The sequence below is a fragment of the Cardiocondyla obscurior genome, linkage group LG26 (genome assembly GCF_019399895.1).
Source record: "Cardiocondyla obscurior isolate alpha-2009 linkage group LG26, Cobs3.1, whole genome shotgun sequence".
Taxonomy (NCBI): Eukaryota; Metazoa; Arthropoda; class Insecta; order Hymenoptera; family Formicidae; genus Cardiocondyla; species Cardiocondyla obscurior.
In genome coordinates this window covers 1,608,742-1,627,257 of record NC_091889.1, presented here as the reverse complement: position 1 = coordinate 1,627,257, position 18,516 = coordinate 1,608,742, and the positions used below count along the sequence as shown (strand labels likewise).

Genomic DNA, 18,516 nt, shown 5'->3' with positions numbered 1-18,516 from the left:
TGCGATCTCGGATAAAACCTTTCGTTTAGTTAATGAACCGTTTATTTTGATTGGATGAATGGTATAATGAATTTTGTCATCGTGCGGATTCCACGTAACACCTAAAGTTTTTAATGCCAAGCTTGCGTCTAATATCAAGTTTTTATGTAAATATTCATCAGACAAATTATCGAGTACACGTCGATCGTTCGATGCCCACTGACGAATGTTGAAACCGCCTCGTTTTAATAATTTAATTACTTCGTCTTTAATCGCGCGCGCGCCTTCAATGGTGTTATCTCCAGATAATAAGTCGCCGACGTATAAATGATTTTTAATGACCTCGGCCGCTCGCGGATAGTTTTGTTGTTTATCGTGAGCTAATTGTTTTAATACGCGTATTGCCAGAAATGGTGATGATGAGACTCCGAACGTTAAAGTATTTAATTGGTATGTTTGTATCTTTCCGCCCTCGCGCCAAAGAATGCGTTAGTATCGACGATCTTCTTCATTTACCAGTACTTGTCTGTACATCTTTTCGATGTCAGCTAGTATGACATATTCGTAAGTGCGAAAACGGATCAAATGTAAAAACAATGTATCTTGAATGGTCGGCCCTACCATTAAAATATCATTAAGCGATTGACCGTTACTCGTTTTAGCCGACGCGTCGAAAACGACTCGAACTTTCGTGGTGTTGCTCGATTCTTTTATTACGACGTGATGAGGCATGTAAAAACCATTATCGTCAATATCTTCTACCTTAGATATATGTTTTAAATTTTTATATTCTTCGATTACTTGTGTATATTCGTGTTTTAAAGTAAGATTCATATTAAGTTTCCGTTCTAATGTTAGTAAACGTTTAATTGCTATGGACCGAGATTCTCCGAGTTGTTTGTTTGATTCGCGAAAAGGTAAATGCACTATATAACGCCCGTCATGATTCCTAGATACCGTTTTTGTAAAAAATGTTTCGCAATCTGCCTCTTCTTTCGATATTGGTTTGTCTATCGGAATCTCTTCAATTGTCCAGAATTTAGTTATCAAGTTTTCTAAATTTGTTAAATGACATGTCGACGTGTGTGGTTTATTTCGTTCGAACGTTTCCCCGGCGACTACCCAGCCCAGTCTAGTTTTCTGTAAATATAAATCGCGACGGTCTTGCGACAAATTAACCTGGCCGACGGAAAATAACGACATGGTCGCACCCGATCCCAAAAACAAATCTATGGCAGCGGGAACGTAAAATTCTGGATCTGCTAGTTTTAAATTTGCAGGGATTTTTATTGATTCTCGTGGAAAAGTATCGGACGGAATTAAATCTGAAATCACCGGAATTGTTAAACAAGTTAATTCTTTTGAAAAATCGTTATGTATGGATTGTATCATTATTCGTACTATTCCTTTTGATACTGTGCCCGTGGAATTTATCGTGTTAATTGGTAATTTATGTTTTTCTGTCTGTAATTTTAACCGTTTTGCTATAGTTTCAGTGATGAAATTTGCAGTAGCGCCGGTGTCTAATAAAGCGCGACCCCTAATACAATTTTTATGCTTATCGTCGTATATATAAACTTGCGCGCTTGTCAACAGATGTGAAGATAGCCTATTTGATATCGCGGAAAGACATGTTTTTTCTTTATCAACTAAATCATATAGTCATGCTTCCTTTCCTTCTTTTTTTTGTTTTATGTCGGAACAATTACCAGACGGATAATTGTCTATATGCAAAAGAGTGTTATGACGTTTGTGGCACCGTGAACAAGCTGAATATTTACACGGTCTTTGACGATGATTGTTTAGACAATTGTAGCAAACCTTTGCGCTTTTGACTGTATCGATCCGTTTTTGTACCGGCATTTGTTTGAATGTGTCACAAAAATAAAATGGATGCTGTTTAGTTTTACAAATAAAACAATTTTTTGAAGTATTCACCATGAAAGCTCGATTTGTAGAAAGAAATTTCCTTTTTTTAGATGCCGGTTCAAATTTGTTCTTTTCGCCGTCGGAAGCCTTGAGACGATCTTTTTTTGACGCGCTTACCGCAGTTTTATATAAAAATTCGTATAATTTGTCGGGGGTTAGTACTTCGTTTCGTTCGAGCGTTGCTTCCCATTTTTCTGCCGTTTGTTTAGGTAATTTAGTTTCTAGAATATGAGTGATAATTTCCTTTTAACTTCATAGGCACGCTCTAACAGCTCCCATGTCTTTCCGTAATTTAATTTGTTTACCGCAAACATTGTAACTTTATTCGCCGCGTCGCCCGTGAGTGCCGATTTCAAATAATGCAATTTATCGAGATCTAATAAATCTGTCTGCGAGCCAATCATATCGTGAAACGTATTTTTGAAATCAAGCCATTTTTCGTAACTTCCATCGAACGTAGGTAACGGCGCTTTGGGTAATTTAATTCTCCGTTTACGTGAATCTGATGTCAAACTTGCCGTTTCTGGAAGCTGGATGCTGATTTTCATTGTTAGAGCCGCTAGAGCTTGCGTTATCTAGGCCCGTCGCGTTTAGACTTTCATCAATCTTTCCGGCTAACGTGTAAAAACGATCTTGAATTTGATCAAATTCCGTTGTATGCACATCGTTGGGATCAAGTAATGCTAGCTCATCTTGATATTCTTCGAACGCGTTATAAAGTGTTGTTAAACGGGCTAAACGTAACTTTAACGTAGCGTTGGACAATGTCCCTTTCTCAAATAAATTTGACAAATTCGTAATTTGTAATTTCAATGATGTGCGTTTTTGAACAATGAAACGAATCCTATCCGGCATGGTGACGTGTTAGATGTAATAAAATATATAATTAAGTACTGTCCTTATTTTTCGACGACGATGACGTCCTTACGGTTTGCGACGGAATGAATCTGCTTAGCCTTGTGGTCGAGCCGTCTTACGTCCTGCCTTAGATCAGTGTCTAACGAACCCGTTCGTAATACTTGTGAATCAGAGGTCTTGATTGTGCACAGACCTCACAGGAGGCACCAAATGTGTTATAGTCAAAGTCAACAAAATTAATGTTCACAATGTTCTTATAGTCTGTTTTATTTTAATTTCTTTATACAACACTCGTCGACGAAGTTTCGTTATAGTTATTCGGTACGCGAATTGTCTGTGATTTATATTCATTCGCAACACCGTTTATTAGAGTTCTTCCCGCATTGTGATATCTCACAATTTTTCGCGTAAGAAGACTCGTTATGAGATGTGATCTCAATTCGATTTTATACTTTGTGATAACTTATTAAAGTTATTAATATCGCACTTATAGAATCGCTTCGAACCGCTATATTGCGACCATAACACCGAGACGCTTCTCTCGAGACCCAGAAACCGACTGACCGACGATTGCTCGTTCCTGTCCTAGACGGAAGTTTTTCGCGGATATTAGGTGACGTTTCTGATTCGTAGTTGAATTTTTTGTCTCGTCTTGGGCCTGTCTCTTATTGGGTGTTAGTATCGTTCGCATAAATCTGTCCGTCTGCGCGGCGTCGATCCCCTTAAACCGTGACGAAAGATATCGCTTTTTATGACTCTAAGTCGCCGTGCTATCTTCCCCATTGTCTCCCTTGCCTAGCAACAGCCCGGCTTGGCAACGGGAGCTCTTTCGTCAGCTTCCGCTGACGCAGCGTTGCATCATCTCCTGGATGATGCACCGGGAAGTCCCGTCTTAAAGACAAAGGGCTGATAAACCACAAAGGAACTTCCTTTGTACTTCTCTGCTGGCGACGCGTCGGAGCGTCAGTCCAGCACCAGAAGTCGTACCTCGCACACGCGACTAGTTTTATATCGAATCTTACCGTTCTTTATTACTTTGTAATTTTCTTGTAATTTTCTTTTATTGAGTTTAAAATTATATTTCATTAATTTTTATTCTTGGGTATTTTATTGTGTTCCCTGCGCGCTTCCTAACCCGCGAACCTGTGAGATCCCAAATATATATACTTGTAAAAAAAGTTTCAAATTTAAATATTTTTTAGATTTTACTGAGGACAAATTAAACATCGGTTTAAGTAACACGCCTATGAGTTCTATGACAAAAGATCATGCTCAATATGAAAATTTATATTCTCATGGTAACAGAGGATTTTAATAAAATAAAAATAGAATACTGAGAATTATAGATATTAATTATTATAAATATTTTATTTGTTTCAGAATTTAAGAAATAAATGTTAACAAAATAAAATAAAATAATATATCAAATAAATAATTTAGAACATAAAATAGATATGTACAAAGAAAACCAAAATTTAAATGAATCCTGTGCGACAAAGAAAAGAAATATTATTAAATATTATTTTTTAGTTAACTATTTTTCGATTGGTTGGAGGGAATAATGCACACATTATGATGAGAAATATATTTAAGACAGCTATCACGGATAAATTGGCCACAAATTTTAGTTGGACGGGAAAGAAAAACAAAAAACCTTTTAAAGATTTAGAGATTTCTAAATTGATGATACGTAAGTATTTTTTTATTCTGGTTTTTAGGCTTTTGGTCACTGGCTTCAGAAGGAGTGGAGGTTTTCGATAAAAAGCCGCGTTGAGAGTCTTTGACGTTTCGCAAATATATTATTTTTTATATTTTGTTACTAGTTTTGATGCTAACAAATGTATTATTTATATTTCAGAAGCTGTTCGTATTCTTTATGATGATATTACAGAAAGTGATTTTGCTGACTACGCTTCTAAGTGGCTTGCACAAGCCAGTGTAAGAGTGCAAAGAAGAAATTAATACTAATAAATAAATATATAGAATTTTTCCTGTATGCCTAACACTTAAGTTTTAGATAAAGCGCGAATTTTATTTTTGGATGTAACGTTAAGGAAAGAAAGACTTTATTACATAATTTTGTTCACATGTTAACACGTACGTTTATATATTAATATTCTATAGAAATATATAAGACAATCTTTATGTAGGGTAAGACAATAAACTAAAATTTGTTTCTCTGTAAAACAAAGAGAATAAAAGTTTTTATTTGTTATTTAGTAATTATTATGTACACTATTTACAACCTTACCTGTAAAACAAAGAAACGACAATTAAAGTTTATCGCTCTGAACTTTTATAATTTGTATTCACTCTAACTCTTTAGGTTATTCTATTACAAAGGGAATCTTAATACTAACCTAATCTTCCTGTCATTAGCATTTATTCTAGTCTCTTTATTATAGTCATTCCCCTCCTCTATCTAATGATGATTAAGGCGCACAAAACATAAAGGCGCGCAAAGCATAAAAAGCGCGGCACCTTTAAATTAAAGAAAGTATACTTTCTTTATATATAGTTTATATTTGCATTTCTAATATAAAAATAAATAATTGCAATCGTAAAAGTCGCATTTTATTAATTTAAATTAATAAACATTAAATATACAGGGTGTCCCAGACCAGTGTATTTTATTTTTAATGGTAGGTAGAACGCGTTGAGAAAAATCGAAAAGTTTAATAGCATTTTGTAAAATTCTCATTCGTTTCCAAAAAAATTAATAAAATATTAATAGGTAAGAGGGACAAGGAAACTGCGAGCCGTGCGAGCGAGAAACAAGCACCGGCGTATCGTCGCCTCGCCTCACTCACGTATCGTTGCTTCGCTTCGCTCGTGTATCGTCGCTTTGTGTCACTCGCGTATCGTTGCTTCGCTTCACTCTCTGCGCGCTAACTCCGCCCATTCTCTTCGGAATACTCGCCGGTGCTTGTCTCTCGCTCGCACAGTTCGCAGTTTCCTTGTCCCTCTTATCTATTAATATTTTATTAATTTTTTCGGAAACGAATGAGAATTTTATAAAGTGCTATTAAACTTTTCGATTTTTCTCAACGCGTTCTATCTACCATTAAAAATAAAATACACTGGTTTGGGACACCCTGTATATATACAGGGTGTTCCAGACATAACGAAGGATACAGGAAGGATAGATAGTATTGATTGAGACAAGTCCCGTACCATTTTGCAAAATTCTCAACCGTTATTGAGAAAAAAATTAAAATGTATAAATTGTATAGGCGTAAGAGCGACAAGGAAGCTGCGCGTGAGTGAGCGCGACAGGCGAATGGCTAGAAATGGCGCCGTCGCCTGTCGCGCTCACTCACGCGCAGCTTCCTTGTCGCTCTTACGCCTATACAATTTATACATTTTAATTTTTTTCTCAATAACGGTTGAGAATTTTGCAAAATGGTACGGAACTTTTCTACTTGTCTCAATCAATTCTATCTATCCTCCCAGTATCCTTCGTTATATCTGGGACACCCTGTATAATAATATTGAAACATTACATTGCTATATTATAACAATATTAAATTACAATGTTTCAAAAAGCGAACATTTCATAGTTGCTGTAATATTACATTAATATTGTTACAATATTTCACAATGTTTTTGCAATGTTACAAACTTACCGAAAAATTTTGCTGCAATATTGTTACAATTTTGCTGTGCTGTATGGGTATTGAGGACTAAGGTTGTTGGCTTTATCTGATTTTCGCTCGTTCACAAAAAGCATACATCACATGTTGATTCCTCGCGTCTCATATCTGCATAGCTTTTGCATGCACAATGACTACAATCTTTATCGACTTTTGTTTCTGAAACGCAGCGTGTTGGTAGCTTGATTAGATAGTAAATGTGTAGAGGAGGATAAAAGGAGAGTAGTGAAGAGGGAGATAAGATGGGAGTGAGAAAGAGGGTAGGAAAAGAGGGTAAAAGAGAGGTGTGATGTGAGGGTGGAAGAAGGGAGTGATTAAAAAAAAATTAAAGTGAGGTGAGAAGTTGAAGGTTAGAAAGACAGTAGGTAAGTAAGAAAAGTGTGTGAGAGAAAGAGAGGGAGAGAAGGTGGACACGGTGAAAAAAAGAAAGGGAAGAGAGGGGAAGCGGAGATGCTGGATAGGAATAAAGAGAAGGGAATGGAGAGAGGAAGAGAGAAAAAAGTGGAGTAAAAGTAAAGGGTTTGGTGGAGTAATAGAAAAACGATTTAAAGAAAGATAGAGAAGGAGGAGAATAAGAAGAGGAAGATATAAGAAGACGGAGAAAAAAAAACAACACTGAATAAGACTGGAGTGTTACACCGCAGCCGGTGCGCGGGGCCCGTCCTTCGAGGAACCTCGGACTAGTGCAAAAATGAGGGAGGCTTTTAATATTTAGACAATTTTTACTCTCGATTACAGTTTTTCTTACTTCCTTATTTTTTCCTTTCACCACACTCGGTACGCGACCCGGTGCTATCGCACTATCTTGGCTCCGCGAGGTCTCTCTTTATCACGGCACGCGACCGAGCTCACATTGCATGAGATATTACGGATCCGACGACACACAGTCTTTTGTTTTCACTTACTCACTGCCTCGTGAGTGACGACCCGCGAGTATTTAATGATGACGTTGGGCCTCGGCGTCATCAGGTTGCATTGCCGAACTCGGTTATTCAATGAATGCAACCTCATCAATTTCGGCAATAAGTTCTCGCAACTGTTTCTCCTTTTGTTTATTGTTACTTAATTTCCTTCTGTTTATTATTACTTAATTTCTTAACTGTTTTTCCTTTTGTTTTATCTATCTATAGCTCAAGGTGGATTACTGATACAGCATCACCTGATTTCGATCTGTTGCGAGATCTTATGCCGAAATACTTTAAATAATATTATGTGTTGTAACAGGTCTCGGGTTACAACAGAAGAGAACAGAACAAGGTAATAAACAAAGAAGAGGAAAACATACAAAGATAAAAGATAAATATGGAGAAAAGACAGGAAAGATTGTTGAAGGGAGGTAGAGAGAGGAGCGATAGTGTAGTAAGGATGGAGGATTATTTAAAAAGGAAAAGGGTGGAAGGAGAACAAGAGGAGGAAAGTGAGCTAACAAGGATTAGAAAAGAAATAAAGACGATAGATAAAAGAGGAGGAAAAGAACAAAAGGGAAGTATAGAAGGAGAAATATTAAAGATGATAAGAGAAATGAGAGAGGAGATGAAGAGAGGGATAGAGAAGTTAAAAGATGATAATAGAGGAGTGAAAAAGAAATTAGAAATGATGAGAAAGAAGGAAGAGGAGGAGGATAGAGAGAGAAGTAATAAAGGAAAGATTGATAGAATTAAAGAAGAAGGTGAAGAAAGAAATGAGAGAGCGAGGAAACGAGGAATAAAATGGAAAAGTGGGAGAAAATAATGGAAGAAAGAGAAAGAATAGAAAGAAAGAAGAATATAATTATAAAAGGAGTGAAGAATACGGAGGACAGAAGAAATATGGATGGGGAGATAAAAGAGATAATAAAGAAATTAAAGATAGAAGTAAAGGTAAAAGAAATAAAAAAAATTAAGGATAAAAATAATAAAATAATTTTATTAAAGATGGGAAATAAAAAAGAAAAAATAAAAGTGTTAAAAAGTAAGAAAAAAATGAAGGGTAGAAATACAGGGTGTCTCACCCCATGTGTCGAATCCGTTAGGAATAGATAAAACTCGGGTAGACAAATAAGAAAGTCCCACACCATTTTGCAAAATTCTCAATGGTTATTGAGAAAAAAATTAATTTGTCTAGCGCAAGAGCAACAAGGAAGCTGCGGGCGAGTAAGCGTGACAGGCGAATGGCTAGGAATGACGCCGTCGCCTGTCGCGCTCACTCACGCGTGGCTTCCTTATCGCTCTTGCGCTAGACAAATTAATTTTTTTCTCAATAACCATTGAGAATTTTGCAAAATGGTGTGGGACTTTCTTATTTGTCTACCCGAGTTCTGTCTATTCCTAACGGATTCGACACATGGGGTGAGACACCCTGTATATGAATCCAGGAGGATAGATCATGAGAGAAGAGAAAAATAGAAAGAAACCTGAGAGAGATGGCAAGATCGGAAAGAGAAAAGGGAAGGAATGTATGGTTAGGATAGAAGAAAATTAATATTGATGGTAGTTGGTGGTGGTGGAACCAACATAAGAAGGATTGGGTAAACGAAAGGGGGAAAAGAAGGAAGAAGGAAGAACAGGGGGAAGGAAAGAACGAGGGAAAAGAAAGAGCAACATAAGAAGGAGGGAGGAAACGGTAGAGGATAGAATGGGGGAGAAGGAGGGAGAGTAATGAAGGAGGATGAGGGGAGAGAGAGGGAGAGAAAAGGGGAGGAGTGAGAGAGAAGAAAGAAAGGAGCAAAGAAGTAAAAGACAAGAGAAAATTAAAATAGCATTCTGGAATGTGGCGGGATTAGGAAACAAGGACAAAGATTTTTGGAAGAGATTGAAAAAATGGGATATAATGTTCCTGTTAGAGACATGGGTGGAAGAAAAAAGATGGAAGGAAATAGAGAGGAAGTTGCCAAGAGAGCACACATGGAGAGTACAATGAACGAGCAGAAGAAATAGAAAAGGAAGGGCAATGGGGGGAATGGTAATAGAAATAAAAAAAGGGATGGAGTTAATGAAGAAGGGAAGGGGAGAGACGGAAAGGGAGGAAATTATGATGGAAAAGATAAGGATAAAAAATAAAATATGGAATTTAATAGGGGTATACATGAATGAGGAAGAAGAAGAAAAATGGGAATGGTTAAAAAACTGGGATAAAGGGAGGAGAAAAGATAGGGAAAATAATAATTGGGGGAGATTTTAATGCGAGACCGGGGAAGAAAAAGGAAAGAATACAGGAAGAAGGAGAGAAGGAGGAGGAAAGAAAAAGAAAATTTCAAAATAAAAAAATAAATAAGAAGAGATAAAAAATTATTAAAATACTAGAGGAAACAGGATGGTTCATCACGAACAGAAGATTGGAAGGAGAAGAAGAAGGAAGGTGAACATACGAAGGGCCAAGGGGAACATCAGTAATAGATTATGTAATAGGGAATGAGGAGACATGGGAAGAGATAGAAGGAATGGAGATTGGAGACGAGGTAAACTCGGATCATTTTCTAATTGAGATAAAAATTATGGGAGAAAAAAAAAGGGGGAAGGAAAAAAAGGAGAAAAAAGGAGATGGAACGAAGAAGGGAAAAAGGATTTTAAAGAGAAGGAGGAGGAAATATGGGGAGAGGAAAAGGAGATGGCGGAATGGAAAAGAGCGAAAGAGAGAATTAATGAAATACTAGAAGGGGGACAAGATAAGAGAGAATACAAACAAGGAAGAGGGTGATGAGATGGAGAGTGCAGAAGAGAAAAGAAAAAAGTAAGAAAGGCTTTAAGGAATTGGAGAAGAGAAGGGGGAGGAAGAGATGAATACAGAAGGATGAGAGAAAAATTCAAAGAATTATGTAAAAAAAAAAGAGAAAAGAGGCAGAAAGATGGGTGGAAAAGATAAAAATGATAAAAATGCAGAAGCAGATTTGGGAGTTCATAGGAAAAGAGAGAAAGAAGAAGTAAGAAGGAGAGAAAAGATGGAAATGAGAGAATGGGAAAAATGTTTCAAAAATATAATGGAAGGAGTGGATTATAGAGTGGTAAAGAGAAGGAGAGTGGAGAAAAAAGAAATGGTAGATGACAAATTGAGTAAGGAAAAAGTAAAAAAAACATTTTAAAAAATAAAGAAAGAGAAAGCGGTAAGAGGAGACGGAATACCAGGAGAAATATGAAAATATGGGGGGGGGAGAAAGATAAGGACTGGATATGGGAAACATGTAACAAAATTTGGAAAAAAAGAAATGGATAAATAAATAGGAGGCGGGTACAGTAGTGCCAGTAAAAAAGAAAGGAAAAAGAGACAAAGTGGAGGAATTTAGAGGAATCACGATAATGCCGACACTTTATAAGATATACACAATGATACTGAAAGAAAGATTACGGAATGAAGTAAAAAAAAGAGGATCTTGAATGAAGGACAAGCAGGATTTAGAAAAGGGATGGGGGCAATTGATAATGTATATACAGGGTGTCCCAAAGATACGTATGGAGCCGGAAAGAGAAGATAGATCTCGTTAAAACAAGACGAAAAGTCCTATAGTGTTTTAAGATATTTTCAATATTAACTGAAATAAAAATTAAAATGTAATACGCGTGCGAGCGACTAGGACGCGCGGAATAGAGCGTGCGCGCGACAGACTGCGGCGAGTAACTTAAAGCGAATGGGCGGAGTCCGCGCGCGGCGAGCGAGACGCGGCGACAATCGTGCGAGCGAGTCGAGGCGCCAACGCGCAAGCGAAGTAAAGCAACCACGCGCGAGCTAAACGAGCGAAATAAAGCATCTACGCGCGAGTAAGATTAATTTCTCAAGTTTAATTATTTTTAATAGGAAACGCTATCGTTTCCATACCATCTTGTAAGGAGGTAGATAGCACGGTGCGTTTTTTTTAGAGTGGTGTCCCCGGAAGGCCTAATCCACTGTGAAAAATTCAACGCAGCAATTGTTCGAAGTGCCGTCCTCGTGCTTGTAAGCAGAGTTCGGCTCTCCGAACAATTTGCTGCGTTGCTTTCTGGGCCATCTCTGGAGTGATCGTGCTGAAGGCGACTACGACGCGTCACGCACTTCTTCTTGCATACGATTGCGCACATTTTCAATTTGTGATTTCACGTAGCCCCACACAAAATAATCTAATACGTTAATATCGGGCGAACGTGCTGGCCACGCAATCGGGCCGCCTCGCCCTATCCATCTGTCTGGAAATTGCGCATCCAAAACTCGCCGTGCGCGAAGCAAGAAATGCGGCGGGGCACCGTCTTGTTGGAAAATTAAATTTCGCCGCGTTTGTAGCGGAAGGTCTTCTAAAAGATTGGGCAATTCATTTTGCAGGAAGTTTTCATATTTCTCTCCATTTAAATACGGTGGAAAAAAATACGGCCCTAGCTGAGAATAGATAAGAAAAATATTACACATAATTTTTTTTCAATTTTTTAAATGAGTTCAACAAGTTAATTTGTATGTATACGAAATATTTACAATCGTATTTCCGATTGCTCCTGCCCACACGTTAATCTTCCATCGAAATTGGAAGAATCCCTGTCGAACTGCACGCGGATTTTTACGAGCCCATAATACGTAATTTTCAGAGTTAAAAATACTGTTCGGCGTAAATAGGGCCTCGTCCGTCCATAAGATTTGTTCGGGAAATAATTCATTTCTCCGACATTGAGCAAGAAAGCCTACAATAATTTTATTTATAATTTTACTTTATTAATGTTAATAAATTTTATAAATTTAATTACCTGTATAAAAAGCCACACATTCTGCTTCGTCGCGCGGAAGAAGTTGCTGCACCCGATGATAGTGGAACGGGTGCAACCCTTCTTCTTTCAACACGCGGTAGACCATGGACCGCGAAACACCAATTGTACGTGATACTGTTTGCAGTAGAATCTATAAAACTTAAATCGTCACAGAGTTTAAGTACATTGCGGCACACAATTAAGAAACATTTGGAAGCACTTAAGAGTTTAGGACGACAAAGAGAAGGTTATGATGATCTTTTAATAAATTGTGTGGTAGCGTCATTGGATCCCAGAACGAAAAGAGACTGGGAATTGCTGTTGGCGGCAAAAGTAAATTATCCTAGATATGAAGAACTTGATAATTTCTTAGTTGCGCGCATTAGAGTGTTGGAATCCCTCAGGGGACCAACGGAATCAATAACATCGATAACCCAAGCAAGTTCAAAGTCGAAAATAAAAGCGAATGCGGTGCGATCACATCACACTTCGATGACGGGACAAACATGCCTGATGTGTAATGAAAAACATTCTTTTTTTAAATGTATGAAATTCAAAACAAGTGACATTGCTGATAAATATGAAGTAGCTAAGAAACATCAGTTATGTTTGAACTGTTTGAAGCCGAATCACAAAGTGATAGATTGTAAGAGTCAAATAAATTGTTTCAAATGCCACAAGAGGCATCACACGTGGCTGCATCGTGAGCAGTCAACAAGCGAAAAGGCAAATGAGGAAGCACACTCGGAAAATGTAAGAAACGCAACAGCGTCAACAAGTGGCATGCAGATGTCTATGCCAAGCCAAGCGATATCGCATTTTTTAATTGCAGAGGCAGTAAAGCTCTCACAAATATTATTAGCTACAGCCCGAGTGTGGGTCATCTCACCTAAAAATCGAGCAGTCCGTGTTAGGGCGCTGTTGGACCAAGGGTCCACATGGACATTTATATCTCGCGATCTTGCGAAACTGTTAGGGATTAGAATCACACCCATCGCCACTTCGCTTACTGGTGTGGTTGATACAAAGATAGAAACAGTCTCATCGGTTGCTAAAATTAGTATCGCCACGACTGCACAAGGAGATAAAGCCTTTGAGACTGTCGCGTTGGTGCTGCCAAAGATCACTGCGTACACACCCGATTGTAAAGTGCCACGGCAAACATGGCCACACTTAGCTAATTTAAAGTTGGCCGACGATCCATCAAATGAGGATCCTATTAACATGTTGATCGGCGCTAATTTTTGCGGAGATAAACTTGTAGACGGATTAATTAAAGGCCATCGTGGAGAACCATTCGCACAAAATACAGTGTTCGGATGGATGGTATGTGATCTAGGCAGATCAGAACTAAACAGAAAAACTATAATTGCATCTCACCACTGCGTTTCGAATCACGAATTAAATGAATCGTTAAAACAATTTTGAGAAGTAGAGGACATTCCGAGGCAATCGATAGCGTCTGAGGAAGATACGTGGTGCGAAAAGCACTTTCGCGAGACACATTCCCGTGATCGCGACGGACGTTACATTGTTAGAATTCCATTCAAGTCTCCCTTACCTTTAGATATTGGAGAATCGAAACATATAGCGGAAATGACGTTTAAGAAAGTAGAAGCCCGAATGGCCCAAAACGCGATATATTGGAAACTCTATAAAGATTTCATGAAAGAATACAGAGAGCTAAATCATATGTGCTTATTGCGCGATCTCCCCAGTGAGTTAGCGACAAATGTCAGGCCGGTGTTCTTAGCGCATCACCCGGTAATTAAAGAGAGAAGTCAAACTACAAAGCTTCGCGTAGTTTTCAACGCGTCAATAAAAACGACAAATCGTACATCTTTTAACGATCACATGTATACCGGGCCGTCGTTGCAAATCGACTTATTTACCGTTTTATTGAATTGGAGGTCATATCGATACGTGTTCTCAGCCGATGTGGCAAAAATGTATTAGCAAATTTGCATTGATTTGAGAAATGTACCGACTCAGTGCATACTTTGGCGTGACTCACCGGAGATGCCAATGGAAGAATATTGTTTGTTAATCGTGACGTATGGCACTCGGGTGGCGCCATTTTTGGCATTGCGCGTGATGGGTCAGCTCGTGGAGGACGAGGGTAAGAATTTTCCCGCGGGCGCGCGCGTTCTGCAACATAATGCGTTTGTTGATGATATCTTGTTTGGGGCGCATGATAAGGATAGCGCGATATGTACACGACGAAAAGTTGAGAGTTTGCTAGGAAAGGGTAAACTTCGCGCGAGAAAATGGGCAAGTAACGCACCGGAATTACTCGCAGGGATCGACGCGTCTGATCACGGCCTCGCGTGGAATACACCGGTTGCCGAGGGAGAAGGCCTCAAGATATTAGGAATCACGTGGAAACCAAAGGTTGACGCGTTCGAGTTTAGAATAAACTTTACATTACCACAAAAGATTGCAAAGCGTACAGTTCTTTCGGTTATATCGCGCATGTTCGACCCAATGGGGTGGATATCGCCGGTAACAATAGTAGGAAAAATGTGGATGCAAACGCTGTGGTGCGACAGTTATACATGGGATGAACCATTGCCAAGCGAGATAGCCATGTCAATAATTGAATATTTTAAGGCATTAGAACAAGTAAAAAAAGTTACTCTTCCAAGGTAGACACGTTATGAAAGTTGTGCTAAATTTATTTATTTAATAAATTGAAAAATCATAAAATCAAGATTCACAAACAAGAAATTGCTCATTATCGAAGTCGGGGATGAACCCGCGACTCTGCAAGGAACGAAATAACCAAAAGAAATTTTACACCGGCTATAATTTAGCACAAATCAAATTCAAAACGCAAAGAGAAAATACGCATACGGTTCGCAAGAAGGGAAACGCAACGCAAACGGAACGCGAGAGAGATACGCAACGCAACGGAACGCGAGAAAGATACGCAACGCAACGGAACGCGAGAAAAATACGCAACGCAACGCGAGAAAGATACGCAACGCAACGGAACGCGAGAAAGATACGCAAGCAACCGAACGCGAGAAAGATACGCCACGCAACGGAACGCGAGAAAGATACGCAACGCAACGGAACGCGAGAGAGATACGCAACGCACGCAACAGAACAGAACGCGAGAGAGACACACAGCGCACGCAATAGAACGCAAAAAAATACTCTGGGCTGCCGGCACGCGGCGATACAATGCCCACTTCCCGGTATCCCACCGAGAACGGATCGGCTTCCGAACTTTCCTAACATGCGCGCAGGACGTGTCACGACACTCGCGAATTCCTGCTCGAACCTCCCCCCTTTCACCCCGGGGCTCCACGCAACACGCTCGCAAATACTCGCCGCATGCCGTCTTCACGTGATGGCTGCGACTCGACGTCCCACGTCGCGATGAACACAGCACTCCGCCGATTACAGCTTTTTCCCTCGGTGGCTGAATACACCCGGAGAGCCGGTATGATCCCACGGCGCGGCGGAATCCGTCGTCGCCGTCCTCGAATTCGCTCCGCTGCGGTACTCGCGCCGGCACCCCGTGCTGGTCACGTGATCGGTGGGTGATCGGCAGCTCCTCGGCGATTTTCTCAAAAGAGCTGTAGCACAGGATTGCCAGCCCCTGGCCGGAACCTGTTTATTAAAACATAATTAAATTTTCGATACCGGGCGACTCCTGGCCCTTCGTCACGAAACGGCACTCACGGTACGGCACGTGATAACCGCGTGCTCAACAGCTCGCCGGTCGCTCTCCCTCGTCGTCAGTTCCGCCGGGCGGAAAATTCATGTGAGACTCGCTCGGCGAAATCACTCAAGCCCTTCACGGGCGGAAAATCCATGGGAGAAGTCTTCCCTGTCGGCGACAGCCTCCGCACTACCTCGTCGTCGGTCCCGTCGGCAGAGTTCGGCACCTCGGTCTCCGTGCGACTAACTTGAGACTCGCGAACGGGCCCGTTGCCAGGCCAACCGCGCCGACGCAATACTCATTACGGTGTCGGTACCGCCAATTTTCGCGAGTCGGTAAATCGCCAGGTCGGTAAGCCGACACCGAAACCGCGAGATAACGCAGTTTTTCGTTACAAAGTAAGGAAACTGCGCAGCTGCATGGTTTTTCCGATGCGTCGGAGCGTGCATACGGCGCAGCAATCTATCTAAGGGTAGAAACCGCAGCGAGCGGTACACAAGTTATGTTACTTGCAAGTAAGACGCGGGTCGCTCCCGTAAAGCAATTAAGTATACCAAGGTTAGAGTTGCAAGCGGCTGTACTCTTAGCGCGGCTCACCGTAGCAGCTAAGAAGGCTCGATCATTAGCGCAACTGCCAACGTACTGTTGGACAGATTCAAGTGTAGTACTAGCATGGTTAAACCAGCATGCGTCGCGGTGGAAACAATTTGTGGCGAACCGGGTAGCAGAGGTGCACACGCTGCATCCGAACATTCCATGGCGACATGTGCCTACCGATACAAATCCGGCGGATTTATTGTCAAGAGGGAAATCGGTGAAAGAGTTGTTAGAATCAACCCTATGGTGGGAGGGTCCGCAGTGGCTTAGCCAGTTGAGTCAACGATGGCCTAACGATCTTATAAAAGAACACATAGAGACAGATTTAGAGAACAAATCAGTATCATGGGTCGGTCATCATGTACAAAATAAATTCGAGAATTCGCATTGTCTTTTCTTGCGAGTCTCTTCATGGAAAAGAATTTTACGTGTAATAGCACGCGTATTAAAGTTTACGGAATTACTTAAATGTAAAATTAAAGGGTACGCGAATCCGGTTACGACGATAACGGGGGAAAGTATTGTAGCGGCGGAAAAAGTAATAATTATCTATTTAAAAGGCATAATGTTTCCAGAAGAGAGAGACGCGCTTATTAAAAATCAGTCGCTAAGACGAACTAGTCGTCTTATAGCATTAAATCCCTTTGTACAGGATAACCTGATTTGAGTTGGAGGTAAATTAACTCGGTCTAATTTGGCATATAGAGAAAAACACCCAGTGGTGTTGTCGCGTCATAGAGTCACGTCATTGATTGATAATTGAAGACGCACATCGACGGTGCCTTCATGGAGGAGTAAAGCTCACTCTGAGCACATTAAGACAGTCGTATTGGGTACTCAGTCCGCGAGCTCAAGTAAAGACGGTAGTTCATCATTGCATTTGTTGGGCAAAAATTAGAGCAATCAGGGCGTGTAAATTAATAGCAGAATTGCCAAAATCGAGAATTACGCGGCCTCCTCGTATTTTTACAAATTGTGGGATAGACTACGCTGGCCTTCTGCAAGTGCGAATGGCAGGCGGACGTGGACATAAGGCACACCCTTGTTATTTAGCTATATTCGTGTACTTTGCTGTAAAGGCGGTGCATCTTAAAATTGCCACAGATTATTCCACAACGGCCTTTATTGCAGTGTTGCAAAGATTTGTATGGCGCACCGGCACGTATTATAAGCGACTGTGGGACGAATTTTTGAGGAGCAGCTCAAGAATTGCGACGAACGGTAGAGCAAATCAACAAGGATCCAGGACTGATGGATTATGTAACCAACAAACGCATCGAGTGGTCATTTAACCTCCCCGCAGCTCCACATTTAGGGGGGCTGTGGGAAGCGAGAGTCAAAAGCGTCAAATGACATTTGAAAAGACTTCTAGGAGACAGAACGCCCACGATGGAAAAGCTGGCAACACTAGTCTGCCAGATAAAAGCAGTGTTAAATTCACGGCCTTTAGGACCGTTAAATGATAGCATCGAGGACTATCAACCCCTGACGCCGGGGCATTTTCTAACCGATGATAGTTTAGTCGCTCTACCCCAACCATCTCTGATAGACGTACCAGAGAACAGATTGTCGAGATGGCAGCGAATCCAGAGGTGCATGGAGGAATTCTGGAGACAATGGTCATCGGATTACTTGCAATCGCTCCAACAACGCACCAAATAGAGACTCAAACGAACGAATGTGAAGACAGGACAAATGGTATTACTGCGGCAGCCTAACTTACCACCAACGAAATGGCTACTAGGCAGAATAACGGCATGTCACCCGAGTTCAGATGGCAAAGTGCGAACGATCACTGTGACAACAGCAAAATCCAGCTACTTGCGACCTATCACTCAAATAGCCTTGTTGCCGGTGGATTTGGCCAACATGGATAACGAGGAGCAAGGAAATCAGCGGGCACGCCCACAGGAGGAAAATGATGCTGAGGACATCGAGCGAGAAACTGATACTTTAGCGTAGAAATAAGTTAAAAGCGTGAGCAATGATTTAGATGCGAAATTATTAAGCTTAAGATTAGGTAGGACTCGTTGTGTATAGAACAATTGTTTTGAACCCGAGAGGTTCAAGACAGGCGGTCTTGTAAAGGATTATATTGGTTTAAACCGTGCGCGTCGGTAAAGGATTACGATTAGCGGAAGGCGTCGCGGCG

The 18,516-nt window shown here is 40.5% G+C and overlaps 4 protein-coding genes across 4 annotated transcripts; 3 read left to right on the top strand and 1 right to left on the bottom strand.

Annotated features, from left to right (window-relative positions):
* Window positions 1–468: 468 nt before the first annotated feature.
* LOC139112081 (uncharacterized) lies at window positions 469–2,763 on the bottom strand. The gene is made up of 2 exons (XM_070672866.1): window positions 2,405–2,763; window positions 469–1,519 (listed from the first exon to the last, which is right to left on the bottom strand). Exons 1-2 carry the CDS (start codon window positions 2,761–2,763, stop codon window positions 469–471), a joined length of 1,410 nt encoding a protein of 469 aa, XP_070528967.1.
* Window positions 2,764–7,784: 5,021 nt separating this feature from the next.
* LOC139112080 (splicing regulatory glutamine/lysine-rich protein 1-like) lies at window positions 7,785–8,150 on the top strand. Its single transcript, XM_070672865.1, has one exon. The coding sequence runs from the start codon at window positions 7,785–7,787 to the stop codon at window positions 8,148–8,150; it is 366 nt and encodes a 121-aa protein (XP_070528966.1).
* Window positions 8,151–10,242: 2,092 nt separating this feature from the next.
* Window positions 10,243–13,525, top strand: LOC139112079 (uncharacterized). The gene is made up of 2 exons (XM_070672864.1): window positions 10,243–10,458; window positions 12,110–13,525. The coding sequence occupies exons 1-2, from the start codon at window positions 10,243–10,245 to the stop codon at window positions 13,523–13,525; spliced, it is 1,632 nt and encodes a 543-aa protein (XP_070528965.1).
* A 2,744-nt stretch (window positions 13,526–16,269) lies between these two features.
* LOC139112078 (uncharacterized) lies at window positions 16,270–17,656 on the top strand. Its single transcript, XM_070672863.1, has 2 exons — window positions 16,270–16,834; window positions 17,130–17,656. The coding sequence occupies exons 1-2, from the start codon at window positions 16,270–16,272 to the stop codon at window positions 17,654–17,656; spliced, it is 1,092 nt and encodes a 363-aa protein (XP_070528964.1).
* The last annotated feature ends 860 nt before the right edge of the window (window positions 17,657–18,516 follow it).

Bases quoted from the DNA above. Each gene is read 5' to 3' on its own strand.
- LOC139112079 (XM_070672864.1), top strand. From the start codon at position 10,243: ATGGGTGGAAAAGATAAAAATGATAAAAATGCAGAAGCAGATTTGGGA. The intron at 10,459-12,109 runs GTAAAAAAAACA...CTGTATAAAAAG, and splicing joins ACAAATTGAGTAAGGAAAAA to CCACACATTCTGCTTCGTCG.
- LOC139112081 (XM_070672866.1), bottom strand. From the start codon at position 2,763: ATGCCGGATAGGATTCGTTTCATTGTTCAAAAACGCACATCATTGAAA. The intron at 1,520-2,404 runs GTAAACGGAGAA...AAATTGTATTAG, and splicing joins AAGTTTGACATCAGATTCAC to GGGTCGCGCTTTATTAGACA.
- LOC139112080 (XM_070672865.1), top strand. From the start codon at position 7,785: ATGGAGGATTATTTAAAAAGGAAAAGGGTGGAAGGAGAACAAGAGGAG.
- LOC139112078 (XM_070672863.1), top strand. From the start codon at position 16,270: ATGTTACTTGCAAGTAAGACGCGGGTCGCTCCCGTAAAGCAATTAAGT. The intron at 16,835-17,129 runs GTAAAATTAAAG...TGATAATTGAAG, and splicing joins GTTTACGGAATTACTTAAAT to ACGCACATCGACGGTGCCTT.